Source organism: Amphiura filiformis, chromosome 18, assembly GCF_039555335.1.
Source record: "Amphiura filiformis chromosome 18, Afil_fr2py, whole genome shotgun sequence".
NCBI lineage: Eukaryota > Metazoa > Echinodermata > Ophiuroidea > Amphilepidida > Amphiuridae > Amphiura > Amphiura filiformis.
Window position 1 is genome coordinate 51,275,609 of NC_092645.1, and position 22,518 is coordinate 51,298,126.

Here is a 22,518-nt window from a genome sequence, read left to right on the forward strand (position 1 = left end):
TATTGCTTATTCAATCTTCCGCGCCTCTTTGCGGTGTCAAATTGGGTAAAATTTAAACGTGTAGTTAGAGTACAAATATGTTTTTATAGCTAGTTGGAAAAATAAACTAATTTTGTAAAATATTCATGATATTGTACTTAATTGATATTTTGCAGTTATAGTTTTATATGATTATGATAAATTAGAGCACATTTGGCGAAAAAATGTAGAAATGTTAACAATAAGGAATTATCTTATTTAACATGTGAATGCTGAACCGCATGTTATATTTGGCCAAATAGTTTAGGTGCCCTGCCTTTATTGAGCTTATTTATTTGACAATTCTGTCTATCTTTTTGCACGTTGACAAAATTAAACGGAAACCAGCAGAGGTCTATGCTTTGTCCATGTGCGCATGTCATTGCATGTGTTACCTCGTGAAAAGACAAAATGTCGTCCCCACCAGCGAAAGTACAAAAAGTAGATCAGGAAAAAAACGGCAAAAATGTGGACGATGCCGCCGGTAAGTAATATACAGAGTTTGTAAGTGTTATAAAGACAGTTATGGCGAAGTTTCCGGATTCTGTGTGGTCCGGGTAAGCTGTTTGCAACATTGCTTTGTTACCGAAGGGGAAGCTGCCATTTTCATTTGAAATTGACGCCATGCTTGTGTTACTATTGTTCTTTTTGTTAAAAATCAAAAGTAATACTAATACTAAAAAGAGTAGGTTAAACTAGCACAGACTAGTGTGTTGTGTTTCCTCGTTTTTATGTTGTTGAGAAGAGGGCAGTATGGTAAAGACCATGACAGTTTTATCATTTATGCGTAGTTGACTGGTTGACAATCACTGAATCGGATTCAGAAGACTTCATCATGCATCACACCCCCCCCCCCGAGTACTGACTGACTGACACTGCCATGACTGCTCACAGGCATGACAGGTTATAAATATAGTGCAGTGAATGGCATTGTGTTGTTGTTGACACAAATCGCCTGATTCATCAGACATGTAAACATTGCAGACATAAGCCTATTTTCTCATTCTTTCGCAAGGTGGGTGACTGATTTACTGAAGGTCTACTCTAGACTAGACATGCTAGACTCGCTTGCCAGTCCTATGTTATATACGGTGTACCTATGTAAGGACTGGCTTACGCCACATTCTAGGCTAGAGACCATTGCAACCCTGATTGCATTCTAAATCTAGTCTTGATTCGCGAAAGCATGACACTGTGTAAAGCAATGATACTGATAGGCGATTGCATCAAAAATGTTACTAAAAATTACACTTCAGCAAAATTTTAGACTGTCCAAAATAAGCAAATCTTGCTCAAAAAAGCCCAGGGGGGGGGGGTACTCAGCTCAAGTTTGGTTTTGGTAGGGACGTACCGCTGGGATTTTGGAAGTGGACCCATAAATATACCAATTTTTCAAGAAATTTGGACCCATCCTTGATCCTATACCAAAAGTCGAAATTTTCGGCCAAATTTAACCAAAATTGTCTTAGTTTTTACAAATTTTCCCAAAATTTTGGGAAAATTTTGGCTAGATTAAGCTATTGAAACTTGATGTTGAGTTTAGCGTCCCATTTTTTCAGCTCATAATGAGGCAACTATTTCATTATTCATTATTTTGAAGGTTTCATTATCAGCGGCATTTTACCAATGCTTATGCGCTTTTGTTCATTCTAATTGGGTATCGCCAGTCGCAATATAAATAATGTCAAGAACTAGGTCTTTCCTTGTTAAATTATTTACAACATCAACAATCTGGTAAATACATTTTGGCTAGGTTGATTTCACTTCTAGTCTACCCTGGTATCCCAAAGGTATAATTGAAATAACTGTATATTTTTAATGCTAAAATATTTAGATGGATTCATAGATAGTTCTCAAGGCTTTCTATAGTTTTTGAAGGGTTCAAATACAAAAAAAGGGGTTTAAAAATTTTTCAGAACAAATTTTCTTTCTGGTTTAGTAGTAATTTGCAAAATAATGAATTATTTTCAGATCTCAAACGCGGCACAAAATTCATAACACGGGCGGTGGACGCTAAACTCAGAATCAAGTTTCAAGTGCCTTAAGGGAAAATTGGGCTGTTTTCCGAAAAAAATTGAGAAAATTTTGAAAAAAGGACCCATTCATATACCAAAATAGGCTTTGAAAAGGGGGTCATTGATATACCAGAAGGCTGAAAATGCTACTCATGTTTTGCACGCCCCGTATGGTCATTTGTACTGAGTACCCCGGGCTCAAAAGATACAGTTGACTCATCAAAATAACTTCATCCAGATTTCAACATTAAAAGAATAAATAAGGCCCTTCGCAGTGGATTAGTTTCCTGTTTACCGCCCGCATCCAAAATTGAAAATCTCAAAATAATTATTTTATTTTTATTTCTGATTTTCTCCTTTAAAATAACTTTCAACTACTTCTACTTGCCATTTTCTGCCTTAAATAATATCAACAATAGGCTAATGATGAATGAACAAAACTCCACCTTCACTTATTTGTAAAATCAAATATTGTTGTGAAATAATTAAATGCCCCCTCTAGTCAAAACGAGTCAATAGTTGCTTGTAACAGTTCAAACTAAATAAAGAAAATAAAAGATAATTAATAATTAAAAGTCACCTCGTCCCTTTTTTCGAAATCTTTAACAGGAAACTAATAAATCAAGTGCGAAGGGCCTAAGCCACTGGTGCAAAAAAATTGCACCGCTGTCTGACCGAAAAAAAAGATAACAAAGCACTCTAGCATCGAATGCGTAAATATCGTGTGCAAATTCAAAGCTAGAGTTCTCGAGTAAGGTAGGCAGTCCACAAGTCGTGCTTAAATTCAACTCTTTTTTTATGCCTCCACCGCGAGGCATACTGTTTTTGCGCTGTCCAGTCTTCCGTATTTCGGCCATGGATGGGCGGATTGACTTCAGATTATCAGGATAGGTTGGTCATGGTCAAAAACTCTGGCTACTTTTTTTTGGGTGGGGTTCAAGGTTATGTACTGAGGTCAAAGGTCAATCTGAGGTCAAATTACAAAACTGTCGTATGGGCATGAAACTTGGTTGGTACCTCAATATTTAGAGCCAAATTTTTGGAAGGTCATTTTGGGGTCATCTGGGGTCACCAAGGGGTCATCTGAGGTCAAATTACTAAACAATTCACTCGGTCAGACATCCGGGAACATTGTCCGCATAGCAACCAGCTCGAGAAAGGGGAACTGCACATGGGCACACTAGTTTTAGAAAGCTATTTCCCCTTTGTGACGTCAGCCCGACCAAGAGAATGGGCTTGAAACTTGGTGGGTACATTCAACATTTAGAGCCAAATTTTTGGAAGGTCATTATGGGGTCACCAAGGGGTCATCATAGGTCAAATTAATAAAATTGGTCGTATGGGCTTGAAAGTTGGTGGGTACATTCAACATTTAGAGCCAAATTTTTGGAAGGTCATCAAGGGGTCATATAAGGTCAAGTTAATAAAATTGGTCGTATGGGCATGAAACTTGGTAGGTACAGTTAACATTTGAGCCAAATTTTTGGACGGTCATTTTGGGGTCACAAGGGGTCATTGCAAGGTCATTTAGGTGTCATCCGGGCCGCGACATTTTTAGTTTCCTCTGCACATGATAAATGTAGTTTATCCAATTTGGTGAGTGACCTTTACCTATAAGATATGAGAAATAATTTGGTAATTTGCAAAAATTATGGTCGGATCTAGCATGGGCCCCAACCCCCAACAGACGGACACACTTAAAATTGAAAGGCCGAAGTGGTTTAGTTTTGCAAGGTAATTGTAATAATTGCTTTTTATTTATCTTATTAAATTTCAGCACAAGAACAACAAGATGCAATTGAGGACATTGACGAAGTGCAGAACCAGATAGATGCATTAAATGAGAAGGCCAGCGAGGAGATCTTACATGTAGAACAGAAATACAACAAGCTACGGCAACCACACTTTGAAACCAGAAGTCAGCTTATAAACAAAATACCCAATTTCTGGGTCACAGCTGTATCCTTCAGTTTTAAATTAACTAAGAAGTAAATAGAGGTAGTCATTGTGACATCAATGCCGCCATCTTGTAGGTACAGAGTGCCTTGTTGCTAAGATCACCGCATTGTCGCTTAACTGAAGAGGTGCGTCACACGCTGCGACTTCTGCGTAATCGGGGGTGTAATGTCTTAACGCATGACATGCAGATTGGCAGTACCCACAAGATGGCGGATCCCGCAGAAAAGGCTGACGGCCTCTATTCTTTGAGTGCAAAGGGAGTAAAATCTTTGGGTACAAAGGGTTGGATGAAACTTTGGTTGATTCTTCATGTAATTATTTTGTGTAATCTAATCGTAATCTAATCCTAATCCTAACCAGTGCTGTACGGTGCACGGTTGTTTGATGTGACCATTTATTAGTTTTTCAAACAAAACATCATGTACAATCCAATTTTTTGGCTTAAACAGCTTAAAGTGATATCATACAGATGCTTTTGAGTCATTTTCAACTTTAATTTCCCCTTATTTACAACATTATTCACTTTCACAGCACTTTTTAAAGCTTTTTCGGATATAAAATGTATCTATTTATGACAAGATTGGTGGCGCTATTTAGATACTGGAAATTACACTTTCAGGCTTTTAATCAAAATAATTCCTTTTATTTTGTGATGAAATATGTTTATAAAATTTCTTTGTTGCTTGTTTTACCTATTCCACTTGTTTAAATGGCAGTATTGATTACCTACCCCCCTGCAAATTAAGAAATATGATTTATGATAAATAGCGCCATCTATAGTTTGCAATTTCTTAATAATGAAGCCAATTCTATATGCTTATGAAATATGTTTATAAAATTTCTTTGTTGCTTGTTTCACCTATTCCACTTGTTTAAATGGCAGTATTGATTACCTACCCCCTGCAAATTAAGAAATATGATTTATGATAAATAGCGCCATCTATAGTTTGCAATTTCTTAATAATGAAGCCAATTCTATATGCATCAAGCAACCGTGGGTGCGACCATTTTAGGCGCATTGGCGACTAGATTTTTGCTGATGGCGACTAAATATTCAATCCCTGGCGCCAATGGCGACCAACTGCAGAAGCTTTTAATCGCCAAAAACAAAACATGTATGTAACGTAGCATTCAAGAGTACAAATGTATGCTATGAATATGCATAATAGGGTCAGTCCATGTCGAAACAGATTGAGTGTACACCCACCCTCTTGGATTTTGCTCTCCTTTGGCTCAGGGGTACCTTTCATGGATCCCTAGGTGAGGTCACAAGAAAAAATTCAAATTCCATTTCGTTTATGAATGGCGGGCAATCAAAGTTTGGCGACCTCGACCAAAATTGTGAATTTAGGGGTCCAAATGACAAAGTGCTCTCTTTGAGGGCACTTTCTTCTTAATTGAATCAGTTGTGATCCTCTTTTTGAATGTGGTCACTCACTGGCTGTGTCTGAAATACCTAATGCCAAAAAAGATAGATCTCGGAATTTCGTTGGGATTTCAGAGGGGGTCAAAATCAGCACTTCATACTGTTCAATCAAATTATCTTGATTTTGAAGGACCCATGATAATGTCACAGTGCACTTATAGGTCCTAATTATGTTCAGAATGGATTAACCATATGCCAATGTCTATGAGCAATTCAAAAAAAGAGAAATTTCTAGACCCCTACAGAATTTTAGGCCACCCCTAAAGTGGTTCAGCCACAAATGGCACTTAAAGTCGGCAAATTTTGACCCCTAATAACTTTAGGTGTACACCAGATATGAATTTCTAGTCTTTTGCATCTGAAAGAATGTAGTTTAATGTTACTAGGAACATAAGATTTGTTTTGTATTTTTGTGTTTTAGTATTAAGTTGACGCTTTCAAAAATAGTCATTTTTGCCTAACATACCATGCATACAGGATACGGTACAAAATGCCAATTTTAGTATGATATTTTTTTTATATTTTTGATCACTTTATAGCCATTTGTATTATTTATCCTGATATTTCAAGTTGCTCTTGAGTCAAGTAATAAGAAAAAACTACTTTCTAATCCTCTGTATGGATTTTTAAGGGGGTCAAAATGCACTTCCTGGCAACGATGCACATGCAAAGTACAGGTTATGGGGGTCAATTTTCAGAATGCTCCCAATTATGTCAAGTAATATATCAAATTACTCAGTATGGTCATGAGGATTCCAAAATGTATAGTTTGTTATGTGTCAGACCTTTCAGGAGGCGCTATGACGAAAAAATGTTCATAGGTCAACGACCTTTTGAAAGTATCAAAACACAAAAAATACAAAACAAATCTTATGTTCCTAGTAACATTATACTACATTCTTTCAGATGCAAAAGACTAGAAATTCATATCTGGTGTACACCTAAAGTTATTAGGTGTCAAAATTTGCCGATTTTAAGCGCCATTTGTGGCTGAACCACTTTAGGGGGCCTAAAATTCTGTAGGGGGTCTAGAAATTTCTTTTTTGAATTGCTCATAGACATTGGCACATGGTTAATCCATTCTGAACATAATTAGGACCTATAAGTGCACTGTGGCATTATCATGGGTCCTTCAAAATCAAAGATAATTTGATTGAACAGTATGAAGTGCTGATTTTGACCCCCTCTGAAATCCCAACGAAATTCAAATCAATCTTTTTGGCATTAGGCATTTCAGACACAGCCAGTGAGTGACCACATTCAAAAAGAGGGTCACAACTGATTTAATTAAGAAGAAAATGCCTCTCAAAGAGAGCGCTTTGTCATTTGGACACCTTAAATTCCCAATTTTGGTCAAGGTTGCCAAACTTAGATGGCCCGCCATTCGAAACGAAATTGAATTTGAATTTTTTCTTGTGACCTCACCTAGGGGTCCATGAAAGGTACCCCTGAGCCAAAGGAGAGCATAATCCAAGAGGGTGGGTGTACACTCAGTCTGTTTTGACATGGACTGACCCAATATCATGTCTCAATGGGGACTTCCTGGAAAACATATAGGCCTACACTGTAAATGCTGCGTATGAAGTATGTAGCGTTCAATGGAATATGTAGTACAGCAGCTATGAACATTCAACGCACGTGGCTGTTCAGTTGGCACCTAAGATTTTTTACCTGGGAGCAAAATTTGGGCGCCTAAATTTATAAAGTTTGGAGCCATTGGCTCCTCAATCAGTTTTTGCACCGTACAGCACTGATCCTAACCCTAATTTTCGTGTAAAATAACAAAAAAAAAATTCAAAAATGCCTCCTTTGGTCCTCATGGAGCAGATTGTGTCACATCCAGTCAGTCAGAAGTCTACAATACGTAGTTTTCGTGTTATTTTCTCCTTAACTTTCATTTTTCCATCAGCTTGTAAATCATCCACAGGTTTCAATGTTATTAGATGAGGAAGGCGAAGAAGCATTACAATATCTCACAAAGGTCGAAGTTCAGGAATTTGAAGATATCAAATCAGGATACAAAATAAACTTTGTGAGTCTTTTTTTCTTACGATTATTTATACTCGATAGCCTTACACGCTTGCGCAGTGTCTACATAGCCGCTTTCGCCAAACGTTTGACAAACATTTAGCGATCAAAACGTTTGCCAAACGTTTGCGGGCGTTAACGAAAATGTTTGACAAAAATGTTTGACAAACGTTTGTGCTCGGCAATTGTTTGACAAACGTTTGTGCTCGGCAATTGTTTGACAAACGTTTGGCGAAAACGGCTGTGTATATTCTAGTAGCTCTACGAAAAGGTCAAAATCAAAACCACTAGTCCTTCCCAATTATCCCCTGCTGATTATATATAGAGCTACATGTATCAACAATCAACATGGCATGGATATTGTATCCTTTTTCATAGAGCAAGTAGACTTTACTGTTTACTTCCGTTTTCAGAGCGTCAAGCTGATCAATCGATAGGCCTATAAATTGCCTAGGCAACAATGATGTTGCTTTTGCTAGTTGAATAAATCTCAACTCCCGAGCGATGTCGCTTGACACGAAAATGCATCAGCTAATCAGTTCCTACCAACTGGATCTATTATTTTGTTAATTTATCCAAGTTCTCGATCATCAACTTTCGGAGACTAATTAATTCAAAACAATAATTATTGACGGCAATGGATGTTCTAAAAATGTATTTTGTGGCATTGAAAATTTTAATTGTGATCGCGATCGCCATAAATAGTATAATTTCAAAAATGACGAGTGGTGCATTGCAAAATTTGGCGATCAATCGCTCAGTGATGGAGTATAAAGTCAGCTTAATGCAGAATCCACTGTATTACAAAACCAGAAGTCCAGAGTGTCAGATATTTGCCGTGTTTAAATTAATCTTAATTCACCCTCTGAGAATTTCATTAGCATGCCGAACTGTAGACTAGTCAGCATTAATATTTTATCGTCTTTAGGGGGTACTGCACCCCTGGCCAATTATGTGCCTATTTTTGCATTTTTCTCAAAATTATAAGCGCATTGGTGACAAGTAAGATATGTATATTATAGGGGCAAGGACTACAACTACTGCACTGGAAATTTTATTTCAGCACAGACAACAGTTGTGGAGTTACAGTCAAAAATGAGGGAAAACCAATATTTGATCAATAAATCAAAACCTACTTGCCTTGAGTTGCTGAATTTTCAGTGCAGTAGTTGCAGTCCTTGCCCCTATAATATATACATATCTTACTTGTCACCAATGAGCTATAATTTTTCAGAAAAATGCAAAAATAGCCACAAAATTGGCCAGGGGTGTAGTACCCCCTTAAACTAAGATGTGACCCATTTTGAAATTTGGAAATAGTGATCGTTCGCCGTGATTTATGGAAGATTTTACCACCTACCGGTAATAAACACCTCAGTAAACAAAAATACGACATATTGGCTACCGGTATTTGCTAAGCATATAAATACTGCTTGCATAAAAATAATTCACTAGATCGGCAAATTAAAAGTTTTTTACCGATCCGATGAACTTAAAATCGGGCCACTTCGGAAACTACCATTTGGATCTGTTTTCAGGTTTGTACTTCCATGATTGTAACTTATTTCATCACTATTTGTTTTCCCCAGCACTTTAAATCAAACCCTTACTTTGAAAACGAAGTAATCACAAAAGAATTCCACCTCAACGAAACAGGAGATCCATCATCGAAATCAACGCCGATTCAATGGAAGAGGGGGAAGGTAAGAAAGATGTTTTCCATTTCTTATTCATTTGGGGTTAACCAAAGTGAAAAAGAGGGACAGTCCTGTTTTCTGAAAATTTCAGTGACGGCAAATTTAAATGTAAGAACAACAGAAAATGATGCAAATTTCACTTTAAAATTGTGCTATTATAGCATTTTCTTTAGTCTATTGTGATAAATTCAGACCTGCAAATCTTTCTCTGAATTCTGAAAGTATTGCACACCTCAAGTCTTTGAATTGGTTGGAACATGTACCTGGTTTGTGTACATGTACCAGGTTTTAGTCTCAATGTCCCTCATTCTGACTTTGTTAGGTCGGCAGGTCTGATGGTATAGCTTGTAAACATAATCTGATTGAGTGGATTTCCCCTTAGATGTCACAAAAATATGACATCTGCCATAGTTGGGGCACTTGGGGGCAAAAAGGGACTATACTAAAGCCAAGAATTCTCCGCGTTGCGGAAATTCCGCCAAAATCGCGGAATTCGGAGGTAAAGCGGAAAACGCATTTCTGAGAAAAAAATAATAAAAATAAGCAAAAATGACCTAGAAAAAGAATAAAATACATTTGAAAAGAAATAAATAAAATACTAAATGAAATGGGTCTTCAAAATTCATCAAAATAAAGTAAAATCCGTCATAGATTTACCGTACAACGCCTGTCCTACCTCCCATTGCAGCCATGATACCCAATCACCCATCCCAACTTTGCAACATCGTAATGATCGTCACATTGGCAGGGCTGCAAACATGCTGCAATGCGTCATTTTCACAGATTCTTGTGAAATTTTATTATGTCAGAATTGTGCTAAAATTACAAAGTGGAGAAAATCGGAATTTAGCATTTGTAAAGCAGAAAATTCTTGGCTTTAGACTATACTTGACTACACTGTGGCCAATCCGCCATCTTGGATTGTCACTCGTGCATTTGTTGGCAAGAGCCTGAAATTGAATGATAATTTCAATTTTTTTAAGGGGGTACTACACCAATGTGGTAAATTGGTGACTATTTTTTGCATTTTTCTCAAAAAATAATTACACACTGGTAACAAAAGTTATGTATATTATTGGGGCAAGGAATCCAATTACTACACTGAAATTTCAGTGACTCAAGACAAGCGGTTCAGAATGTATGATAGGAAACGAGGTACATCCTTAGCGGTACCTTATTTCTGATCATAAATAACAAACCGCTTGTCTTGAGTCACTGAAATTCCAGTGTAGTAATTGGTTTCCTTGCCCCTATAATATACATAACTTTTGTTACCAATGTGTTATTAGTTTTTGAGAAAAATGCTAAAATAGACACATTTATCGAGGGGTGTAGTACCCCCTTAAGCTTGAGCGTATCAAATTTTTGCACATTTTGTTACATGATTTATATCAAAGTTTTACCGGGCACATAGTGAAATAATCCGGAGATTAGCTAAATTGGTCTAAATTTCGTGATCCACAGCCTATCCCCCACTGTTCTAAAAAAAAATATATACCAAGGGAAACCTGGCTACATAATGTTTGTGTACACAAAATTATTCTGGTTAACAGAACAAAATTATAACGCAGCGGCCAATGGAGCAGTGTAATACACATAATTATGCAATTAACTCTCGAATGCAGAATCAGAAGCAACTCAAGTTTTCAGAATAAGCTTTTTTGTGGATATCTACGAAAAAATGTCATAAAAAGAGGATGCTAATCGCAAAATACTCTTTATATACCTTGTTGAAATTCTCTCATTTCATTTCATGTTGTCATCAAACAGGACTTAACAAAAAAGAGCGGAGCACAAGCACAGAAAGGCAAGAAGAGGGCGCATACTGAAAGTGAAAGCTTCTTTTGCTGGTTCACAGACCATACAGACGCAGGAGCAGATGAGTTAGGAGAAGTCATCAAGGATGATATCTGGCCAAACCCACTGCAATATTATCTGGTAAGGACTTGACCCCATCCATGAGAACTACTTGCCGATTGGCCAAAATGAATATCCTGTCCAATTTTGAACCAATCAAGGAGGGAATTAATAAGATCATCTGCAAATGCAAAGTTTAAGTATAGGATAATGGCCAAGGATTAGAGCGTGAGTGGGTAAGAATGGCTGAGCCGCTGAGCGGCGAAGCCATTCTTACCCACTCACGCTCTAATCCGCGCCATTAACCGACTTAATACACACCTATGACGTCGGCGCTATTGTTTTACCGCTCCATTATTTTTCACGAATGGAGTGTTATTGAAATAGGTTGCTCTTTACAAATTGATCAATTACTCATTGATGCGGACAATACACTAATATAATGATCGTACTAAATTTTAGGTGCGAGTGCAAAAATAGTCCGACTCAGCTTTATGTAAAATTTCTATAGAAATACCCATCATATCACGATCCAGGTGTTTAGTTCAAATCATCCGTAACCACCTTCTTGAATTATAAAGATTTAAAATGAATGTTACACAAATTGAATAAACGAGATTCGTAAAATCATTAAAGTGATTAGACCATCAATAGTTCTTTATGCCCACTTCTAATGTATTAACTGTTGAAGTAGTTTGCGTCATGTTTGCGTTTAGGTCTCTATTTTGCATAATAAGGAAAATTGGCAAAAGGTCATATAGCATGTATAGGCTCATATGAAATGGTCATTACAGTTGTCAACCTCAAGAAAACTACACCTATCGCTATACCTGAGCAATGATACTCTTCTCTGTGAATCGAGTTTACGATTTTGGAACAACCATGCAATTATGGACACTATTGTTTATCTTGGATAATTTTGTGATGGAATCATTCCGAGGATATATATCGTTGATTCGCAGCAGAAGGACCAAAATCAGGTACGAAAAGATACGAAAATTTTAAATGTACTACAACACATTGTACCTAGTACTACTAATGTCCTCGAACTTTGTCAGCAAAAAACACAACAAACTTCGCCGCGAAATAAAAGCCACCTCAACTTCCAGTCCCCCTTCCGAAATCAAATGGAGCGTCCCTAACATTGTAATATTTAATTACCGTAAAATGGGGGTAACTTCGGTAAGCGGGGTAACTTTGGTCGTTCAAATATATTTTTAAATGGTCATATTTCCGTACAGCAATATTGTTTTTAGTCATATTTGGTCTCAATTTGTTAAGAAATATATTTGGAAGAAGTCGCTCATGTCCAATTTCTTTGAAAGTTACGAAAATATTGGCATTTTTGACCAAAAATGAGCATTTTTTACATTTTTTCAGACAAAATAAAATCGATATTTGTGAGCAAGGATGCGTGCTTGCTTAATTTTGCATGGGGATAAATGTCACAAAAAACAAACCCTTGCCCATATACAGCGAAGATCAATTTTTGTCATTTTCTTTTCTTCATGGAATGTAATACTCTGACCAAAGTTGCTCCAAATGTGGGGTAACTTTGGTCAGGCTATTTTCAACCCCTAGGGCACCCTTTCAAAATTATTCAAAATCTTTTTCAACTTCAAGGTGTAGAAGGAACCCTAACGTCATAAAAAGAGATAATTAGAAATATATTTGGTTTTGTTTGGAAGCAGTGGTTTAAAAACTCTGAAAAGTGCCCAAAGTTACCCGTTTTACGGTATCGGATAGGCCTACTGATCGATGTAAGTAAATATTCAAGCATGCCAAACTACCATCAGATGAAACATCAAATATACTAATGACAAATAAAAATTATACAGAAAATAGACCTACTGTGGCTTTTATCATTATTAAACATGCCCGAAGAGAACGATTTGAAAATAAACAGATTCATAGGCCTAAATACATTGATACAGAATGTGTATTATGTATATGTAGCAATGTTGCCCAAAATATGACAAATTATATGTAGGGCCTAAGCCACTGAAAACGTATAAAAATATAAAGAAGGAAAAAAAATGTTATAAAAAACAGTAAGCGGAGAAAGAAAGGTCCAAATAAATAAAAGTAAAGGCCTACTGAAGTAAAGCCTAAGTGAGGGTAAAACACATCTTGCATAATAAGTACAACGTACTTAGCCAACAATTTAACCTGCCCGCTTTTGATCTTGACTTGCTTTTCACAGATTGCATTGTAAGGGCTCGGATAGCGACGCGTTTTTACGTATTTTGTTTGTGGCACCTAAGAGCAAATCAGACACATCCTTCTGATATCAAATAATTTAGATTTTTATTAAATTAGCGATACAATACACATTTTAAGGCAAATTATTAAAATTGATATTTTTGAAATTTAACAGTCCTCAAAGTAAATTGTATAAATCTAACGATATGCAGTAAATAGTAGGAAGTTGGGTTGAACAGTCGTCAATCATATGAAAATTGTGACCTTCATTATTAAAGATATAGATTTTTTCCTCAAAACACTAAAAATGTAGGTCTTTTGGAAACAAATGTTTAAGTTCTATATGAAAGGTCAAATTTTCAATTGAGTCGGCTTTTCATCCCAGCTACATAGGCCTATAGTTTAATTACATATCATTAGATTTATAAAGTTTACTTCGAGGACTGTTACATTTGGAAAAATATAAAAATATGAAATTTTAATAATTTGTATTATATCATTTAATTTCACAAAATCAAAATTATTATTATTATTAGATATAGGGACAATCCTCATTATTCAGCATGCAATTCGATATGTCTGATGTGCTCTCAGGTCCCATGACAATACTGTGCAAATGTTGCTATCCGCTTCCTCAATTTATTGTATTAATGAAAATCATTTTCTTCTTGTTTTTCGTATCATTGTTTTGCATGAATGAAGTGATGATAACAATACCGCACTTTTCGCAAATACTTGCTTTTCAAAAGTGCAATTGATATTAACACTACATTCGTAAATGCCAGTACTTTTTCCCTGAAAAGTATTTGCTTTTCAGAGAAAAGAGAAAGGCATTACGAATGGCGTGTTATTAGTGATCATCGCTCCATTCGTGGAAAATAATGGAGCGGTAAAACAATAGCGCGACGTCATAGGTGTGTATTAACCATAAATAGTTTAAAGCCTAGTCATAATTGGCAATTGAAGTGAGCATTTCAAGGTATCAACCAATCAGAAATGCTGTTAGGTGACCGGTAGTGTCCAGGGGGGTTAAGAGTTTGGTAGTGACGTCACTGCGTAGCCTTGAAACTTGCACTCAGTATCACAGCATAATATGATTGCATGTAAAGGTGTCACAATTGGATTGCTCTCTTACACAGAGCTAGACGCATTTTGTCATCACAAACAAACTCAAAGTGACCCAAGGTATACACAGACATGCAAGTCTTATGGAAATTTCTGTATTTCTGGAAATGGGTCCTTATTTAAAGAAAACAGGAAATGTCTGGAAATGTTCACACATGTTTTTGAGGGTATAAAAAGAGGGATGATACGGGTATCCTTTTAACCACTGTCATAGCATTTCCGGGACGAGCCCCCATAAATGCTGAATGCCATGAGCAAGATCAGCCACCTGTCCAAGATTGCTTACTTACTATTTGTACAAAATGTTTGAACACTATTCACATAATACAGAGGTGGAATGTTGTGGCAGAGTCGGTGTTTGAACGAACTTGATTCTCACCGAAAAGAAAGCACACATTGTTCGGATTGAGTGGCAAAACCCTCGCATACATGTACAGTAAATTTAAGTCAGGCCTAAGGAAAAAGAGATGCTTGTGAGCATTGCTCCGTATTGCATTAAGGGATCTAGAATGATCGTTTATGGCGTTTCGACAGTATTTTTTGTGGGACATGAGAGCACCTCAGGCGTGTCGAATTGTATTCTGAATCTGAAGCATGTCTTTCTGATATCAAATAATTTTCATTTTTGAAATTCACGATATAATAAATTTTATGACAAATTATTAAAATTTGATATTTTCAAATTTTGATATAGAACAGTCCTGAAATAAATTTTATAAATCTAATGATATATTCTTAAAGTGTATGTTGCTGGGAGGAAAAGCCGACGATCAATTGAAAATTTTGACCTTTTATATTGAAGATATGGATTTTTTTCCCAAAAAGACCTATTTTTTTTGGTGTTTTGGAAAAAAATCCATATCTTCAATACGAAAGGTCATAATTTTCAATTGATCGTCGGCTTTTCATCCCACATACATACACTTTAAGTATAAATCATTAGATTTATAAAGTTTACTTCAAGTAGGCCTACTGTTAAATATCAAAAATATCAATTTTTAATGATTTGCCATAAAATGTGTATTACATTGCGAATTTCAAAATATCAAAATTATTTGATATCAGAAGGACATTCTTAGTATTCAGAATACAATTCGATATGTCTGATGTGCTCTCATCTAATGTCCCACAATAAATACTGTCCAAACGTTCATACCCCTTCCTTAACTTTGCCTTCAGGCGACCAAAAAAAAAAGGCCTGCTCTATGGGCGGGCGACCTTTCAAATAGCTCTGGTCGGTCAACGTTTTTTGTTTGTTTTGCCAGTAGATAACAAGAAGTGCAAATGTTTTAAGTTGCTGATGAGTTAAAATTGAAAGGAAAAAGTCATAAAGTCACTGGTAAGGCAAAACTAATCTACTTCTGTGTTTTTACTTAATGTATACTGTTCTTGAACTTTTTCAGGTACCTGAAGTAGAAGGCGAGGACGACGACGAAGGCGGCGGCGAAGACCTGGACGACATCGGCGAGATGGAAGAGGATGAAGAAGGCGAGGGAGAAGAGGATGAAGGCGAAGAAGAAGAGGGAGAAGGAGAGGAGGAGGAAGAGGAAGAAGGGGAGGAAGAAGAAGGAGATGATGTAGAGGTCAAGGTAAGTCAAGTTATTTTTTGATATTATAATTTTTGAGGTGATTTGAGGCGACTTAGCTGAAGAAAAGTGTCGGGAAACAGGAAATCGAGTATCAAGGGCCTGATCTTTTTAGGTTTTCCTTATTGCAAAACGGACTGTCCATTTTCCTGGAAAATTTTACTTTTAACACAAATCCTAAATGTAACTCACTGTAATATTGGAGTTGTGTAAAATCACTCTCTCAGAGCAAATAGCAATATTGGGAGTTTTGCATTGGACAATAGCGGCCATCTTGGGTGTGTGAATACGAGAGAAGACACACAATTAACATTTCAAATTCTGTATTTCCGAGAAAGCCTCAACTCACAATGACCAGCTCTCACAAAATGAGCATAAAGTTGACAACGTTTTTTTGAGATATTCCACTATTATTTGAAATGATTATTTTAAACATTTAAAATCAAACCAGACATGTTAGGATGGTGGTTGCATTGGTCTTCAAAAATCAACATTTCCTCCAGAATATCTTTTGTTTTCTATTGAATTTTGTCATGATTAAATGAAGCCTGAGAGATAGAGGGAGAAGGAGAAGAGGAGGAAGGAGAGGAAGAGAAGGAGATGATGTAGAGGTTAAGGTGAGTTGGGTTATTTTTGGATATTCTAAATTTTTGAGGTGATTTGAGGTGACGTACCTACTAACCATCATGATTTTAGGCCCTTGAAACTCAATTTCCTGTTACCTGCGCGACTGTGCGCGTTATGAAATTTGCGCGCATTTGTAAACCAAGAAGCTGAAAAGAATTATTTGGTAAAATTGTACATTCAAACATTTAAAAAAAAAATATTTTAGTGTTCTTTGAAGTGAAAACAGCCTGCAAAATCATTTTGGAATCAGGGAATAAACAATTCAATCTTCAGTGATTTCACATTTTAAAATGTTTGAATTTAAACCCCACGGAAAACACTGTGGCCTACATACATATGGGTGGCGCCAAAGGGGTGTTAATTTTTTTTGTAAGAAATGAAAATCGCCAAACTAATGAAAAAGTTGTCTCATTGTGAGCTGAAAATAAAAGTGACTGGAAACATGAAATCCAAGTTTTAGGGCTTAATAGGGATATTTTTAGGTTTCCCCATGTTGCAAAACGGACTGTCCTGGAAAATTTAGGACAATTGAAATGTCATTCATTTGAAAAAATTGTCCATCATTCACTCAAAATTTTGTGATCAATAAACAAAGAATATGACTACCGTATTTCGTCAAATAAACGCCCCCGGGGGCGTTACATTTTCCCAAGGGGGGGCGTTTATTCAAGGTCAATTTTAGAACGATAATTCCTGTTAAAATCATTAGGTAAACTAAAAACACGCTAAAATGACGAACTATGAACTAGAAACACTGACTTCTGGCTCACTTCCAGGTTTCTGATCCAGATTTTCGCCAATTATTGACGCTATTATGGACCATGTGCTAACTTGGTAAGCTTACTACACAAGATAGCATGGAAATATCGGCATTTTTGAAACATCTTGGTTGAAAAAAGTGGTGGGGGGCGTTTATTTGAGGGGGGGCGACTATTTGACGAAATACGGTATTTAAAACATAAAATATCCTGTCTGAGGCGTAAAAATGCTCACTTTTAGCTAGTCAAAGACTACTCGCTATTTAAGGGGACACGAGCCATGAGTCACAAACCGGGATGCCCCACGAATAGCGAGCGGAGCGACCCACTATGGTTTCCAAGAGTGTGTGGTTCTCTGTAGTTTATCTCCCTGGATAGGTACACGGTCTGTTGCACAGACTCACTTTTAGCACATCCATGTACATGCACCTCACTGTATTGGGAGTTGTGTAAAATCTCTCTCTCAGAGCAAGTCACAATATTGGGAGTTTCACATTGGACAATAGCGGCCATCTTGGGATGTGAATAAGGGAAAAGACACTACAAATTCAGTATTCCTCAACATAAACAGGTTTGAAATTCACCCAAAATTTGCCAATGTGAATAATGTAATAATGCATCCTCATGCCATGGCTGCATCTTGGGAGTTCAGGGAAGGGGAAATCCTCAAATGTGAGCTGTGCATAATGTTTATAAGCGATGCATAGTGCTCTAAGCAGGATAAAGCCTCTCCCTTTCCAGGTTTTTGACTTTTTAATGTTGGCAGGTACAGACCTTCACGTTTAGAATTTGGTGGAGCTCCATCAGTCACATTTGTCAAGAAAAATAACTTGCATTCATTAAATTTTGATATTTGTGGATAATTGAACTTTGTACTTGTTGCTGCAAAATGTTTATGGAGATATTACTGTGCGATAAAATTGATTTATACTTGACTTGCACTCTAAACCTCGCTGAGCAATAGCGATTGGTTTTTAGTCAATGAAGTGGAGTGTTTCGTTATGTTGTAAAAAGCGTGCTACCTTATTGCTCAAATATCAAATCAGATTTTGACATATTAGTCAAGCAGTAGAGATTTTATTGAAAAAATTGCCGACCCATGATTTTGCTTAAATTGTGCCGGTCAGGTTGGGGCAACAACACTTGTTTTCCCATATATCTCAGGCTTTGCACTGTTTGTTTTCACTACCAATTTATAACATATATATGAAGGGGTCATTCCCTGGAGTCTGTCAGACAGAGAATCCGAAAGATATATTGCAAGGACTCATGGAGCAAGGCAATTTTTAAAAATTGGAATATCGTTGAAAAAATACATGGTTAATGTTTGGAAAAAATACATGGTTAATGTTTGGAAAAAATGTCTCCCTTACACCAGAGTAATTTGAGTGGAATGAAAAAAATGGTTACGGTGTACATGTAGAAAATGTCATTAATAAACTACGCAAATTAAATTTCAAATTCACTGCTGTACAGATGTTTTTAACATTTATTCTTCCATTTTTCTTTATCTTTCACTGTTTACAGGAAGAAGATGACGAATGATGACGGGATCAAGAAGCAGCAAATGTAGTCAACACATCTTGGAAGATGTTGGTTCCAACCATTTTTGTTTGTTTGTTTGGTTTTTTGTACATTTTACATGTTTGTACCATAACCGTATCAGACAGTCTTTAACTATAACGATATTGCTAACAGCTCCAGGGTTGCCGCCAATACTACACTTCATAACTCCAACCAACCGGATCTGTGGTCATTGCATCTTTGGGTGCTTTCCAACCTGTGTTGCTGTAGCAGATCATCAGAATCTTAATACTTGCACTTTTGTGTGGAAAAAGTGGCAACCCTGAGCGGCACAGGAACTGACCACTTTGATTGAAGCCCAGTTTGCAAGCAGACTCTGACATTGCTCAGTACTTTTGTTTGACTGCTGGACGTATCGGTAGGATATAATTTAACCAAGCGTGGCTTCTTGATAAGTTAGGTTCTTGCGGTCAAGTTGAAAGCTTTTGCCATCCACCGAAAAGAAGGTGTCGGGGACCCATTTCAATGACCCATAACTTGCTCTTCGATTCCAGTATACATCAATTGTGTGAACATGAACAGTGGTTTTATTTAACGCTTCATGACATCACGTACGGTCAAGTAAAATGTTAACAGATAATTTGAACAGAATGTTGAGCATCCCATTACAGGTGGATATCTAATTTTTTTTTTATCGTGGACCAAATTATATTTAAAGGTACTATTGTTGCGTAGTCACTATTTTATAAAAAGTGTTAACATCTTGGGCAAGAACTGGCTGGGAGTTATATCGGGCTATTCCATTTGGAGTCCATACACCCCCTTTGGAAGACATGACCGCGATCTTCCACACAGGGAGTGTGAAGTTCAAATGGAGTCGCCCATTCTGGTAACCCCGTTTGAAATTCACACTCCCGGAGTGGAAGATTTAAGGAAATGTCTTCCGTAGAGGGTGTGTGGAAGTTCAACAGGAATGGCCCATTGTTTATCTGCTCAATGGGATGCACACATTTTGTGAGGCAACACATGTTGCGTATGTTTGTTAGCATGTATGATGCCTTCAAGAGCATTTATAGGTTCAATTGTTAATTACGAGTCTTACTAAATCCCATCTTAATGTCTGTCCAGTATAAGTTGAAACATTACCCTATCTATGAACCTTGGTTATCACATACGACCCTGTTCAAATATGTGCCATATTTCTTTAAATGATCTGTAACAACTCGTTTTATGTTCTACCAAAAGTTGGGAACATGACTTTGACCCAATTTGTGTAATGCATGCATTTGGGCGTAGTTCATGGCCCACCTTATACTGGACAGGCATTTTAGTACCGTAGCAGTGGAAATTTGATCCTACATTAAAATTTGGCACGCTGAAGTTGGCACAAATTATTGGAAAATCGCAAAGAACTGATCACTTGAAACAACGTCTTGCTCTTTTGTTTTCACCCGCAGATCAGATCACAGTTCTTTCACCATATTGAAGTATTAAACTTGAGATAAAAACCCAAGTTACAATGTCATTATGTCAAATGGACAATGTTTGTTTGAGACGGCTTTTGCGAGTACACAGTTGTTGTGTAAATTTCTACCGTGTCAATTCAGAAGTAAACAAAGGACTTAAAAAGCTGGATGTACTAAGTTTTGTATTAAATGTTGAGCTGCTTCAAAATGCGACACAAATTTTGTTAATAACGGTGGTATAAAAGACGCATGCAGTAAAAAACAAGGGCTGGAAAGATTGTAACTTTATTCTGCGTGTCAATGTCTCTTTGTATTTGTAGAATAACATTGAAAAAAAAAGAAACAAAAAATAACTGCTTACGCATACTGTACAGGCCATGTGTATCTTTGTAAATTAGTTAACTTTAAGGATAGTCATCATTTTAGGTAGATTGAGGTATTGATATGTGGGTAAAGTCAATGGGCTGATCCATTTAAACTCCACACTCCCCCTGTGGGAGAATATCATCCATGGGGAGAGTATGATTTTCAAATGGGATTAACACATGGGCCAACTCTTATTTGAAGATTCAGGTTGAGAGGGATGATATTCAATGTGTTCATTCCATTTGAAATTCATACTCCACCTGTGGAAGATTAAATTTGTTTAACATCGTCCACATGGGCAGTGTGGATTTGAAATGGAATAGCCTAACGGGTGTTACACTCCAATGTTGTTACAAGCAACTTTTGGTTATGGTGCTGGCTGGTAGGAATGCTCTGTGTGTGTGTCATGTGCAGAGAACAGTAACAACTGCACTCGTCACATGTCCACTTCACTTTGTGCATCATGATTATACACAAAGAGCATCCACCTTGCGCCTCACCTAAAACTCATAACGGTTGGTGTTTGTGTCCAAATCATGGCTGATGTACACCAATAGGAGCTAAAATGGTCTTGTAACCAGCGATACCATCGACCTCCATTAAACAATCGGACCTCAAAATTTGAACTCTTATATTGTGAAGTATGTGGTTTTGTAACTCGTACAAATCAAAGGTCGCTGTATCGAGGTTAATGACCATTATCATGTTTGAGGTCATAGTTCATGCTGTGCTTTTAGCTCAGATTGGTGGACAATAAACTTGATGTCATTGTTCTGAATGGAGCAGTGAGGTCCCACTTCATCATATTTTGACTTGTGGTAATTGCTTGGTGTGCTTAACCACTATGTACTGGTATCGAAAGATTGATTTGGACGCAACATGTCAGATTTCAGGATTTTCAAAGGCGGGGCTGTGGCTAGTTTTATATTCTCAGCCTCAAACAATTGAAAATACCAGTCTTGATATCTTGATGATTAAAAAACAAAACAAAGCAAAAACATTGTTTTTAGAAGAATTCTCTCTTTTGCAAATGTAGTAACCTTTTTGAAATTATGTGATTTGGGCTATTTCAGTTGAAATCCATACACCCTATGGAAGGCATGATCAAATGTCCCAAAAGGGGTGGAGTCGCCCATTCCAGTAACACCATTTGAAAAACGCCCTGTGTGGAAATTTAAATCTTCCATGCATGGATTTCAAATGGAATAACCATGTAGCAATTTTGACACCAAAGCCATATACATAACAGATTATATTTTGGGGACTTTATAACACATCAATTTGCCAAAACGGAAAAATGCAAACTTTCTAATGCTGAAAACATTGCTGAAATAGTCGAGTGTATTGATTATGGTGGCAGCTGAGGAGTTATTTATAAGTATGGAAAATCCATTTTGTTTGTACTACGAATCGGTCTTGGGGGAAACAGGGTTGACGGAATGTGGAAAATGCATATTTTGTGACGGATATCACGGAGTGTGAGCATTTTGAAAATATTTTCAAAATTGGGTCAACTGACAATTCATACCAATTTATTACTAGCAAACATGAATTTGGTACAGTAGTTCAGGGATTCACAGACATTTTATGCAGTCGCTAATATTAAGTATGATAACCAGGATCATATTTTCATGTTGACTCGTTACAGTAGTATTAAGGGGGTACTACACCCCTGGCCAATTTTTTGCCTATTTTTGCATTTATCTCAAAAATCATAGTGCATTGGTGACAAGTAATATATGTATATTATAGGGGCAAGGACTACAACTACTGCACTCGAAATTTTATTTCAGCACAGACAACAGTTGTGTGGAGTTACAGTCAAAAATGAGGGAAAACCAATATTTGATCAATAAATCAATAA

The 22,518-nt window shown here is 36.8% G+C and overlaps 1 protein-coding gene across 1 annotated transcript; it reads left to right on the forward strand.

Annotated features, from left to right (window-relative positions):
• The first annotated feature begins 349 nt into the window (after window positions 1–349).
• LOC140138789 (protein SET-like) lies at window positions 350–21,458 on the forward strand. The gene is made up of 7 exons (XM_072160559.1): window positions 350–502; window positions 3,811–3,992; window positions 7,328–7,450; window positions 9,036–9,149; window positions 10,914–11,081; window positions 15,731–15,916; window positions 18,826–21,458. The coding sequence occupies exons 1-7, from the start codon at window positions 430–432 to the stop codon at window positions 18,841–18,843; spliced, it is 864 nt and encodes a 287-aa protein (XP_072016660.1). The 5' UTR covers window positions 350–429; the 3' UTR covers window positions 18,844–21,458.
• The last annotated feature ends 1,060 nt before the right edge of the window (window positions 21,459–22,518 follow it).

Coding starts and splice junctions, on each gene's coding strand:
- LOC140138789 (XM_072160559.1), top strand. CDS start 430: ATGTCGTCCCCACCAGCGAAAGTACAAAAAGTAGATCAGGAAAAAAAC. Junction 503..3,810: donor AAATGTGGACGATGCCGCCG/GTAAGTAATATA, acceptor ATTAAATTTCAG/CACAAGAACAACAAGATGCA. Junction 9,150..10,913: donor TTCAATGGAAGAGGGGGAAG/GTAAGAAAGATG, acceptor GTCATCAAACAG/GACTTAACAAAAAAGAGCGG.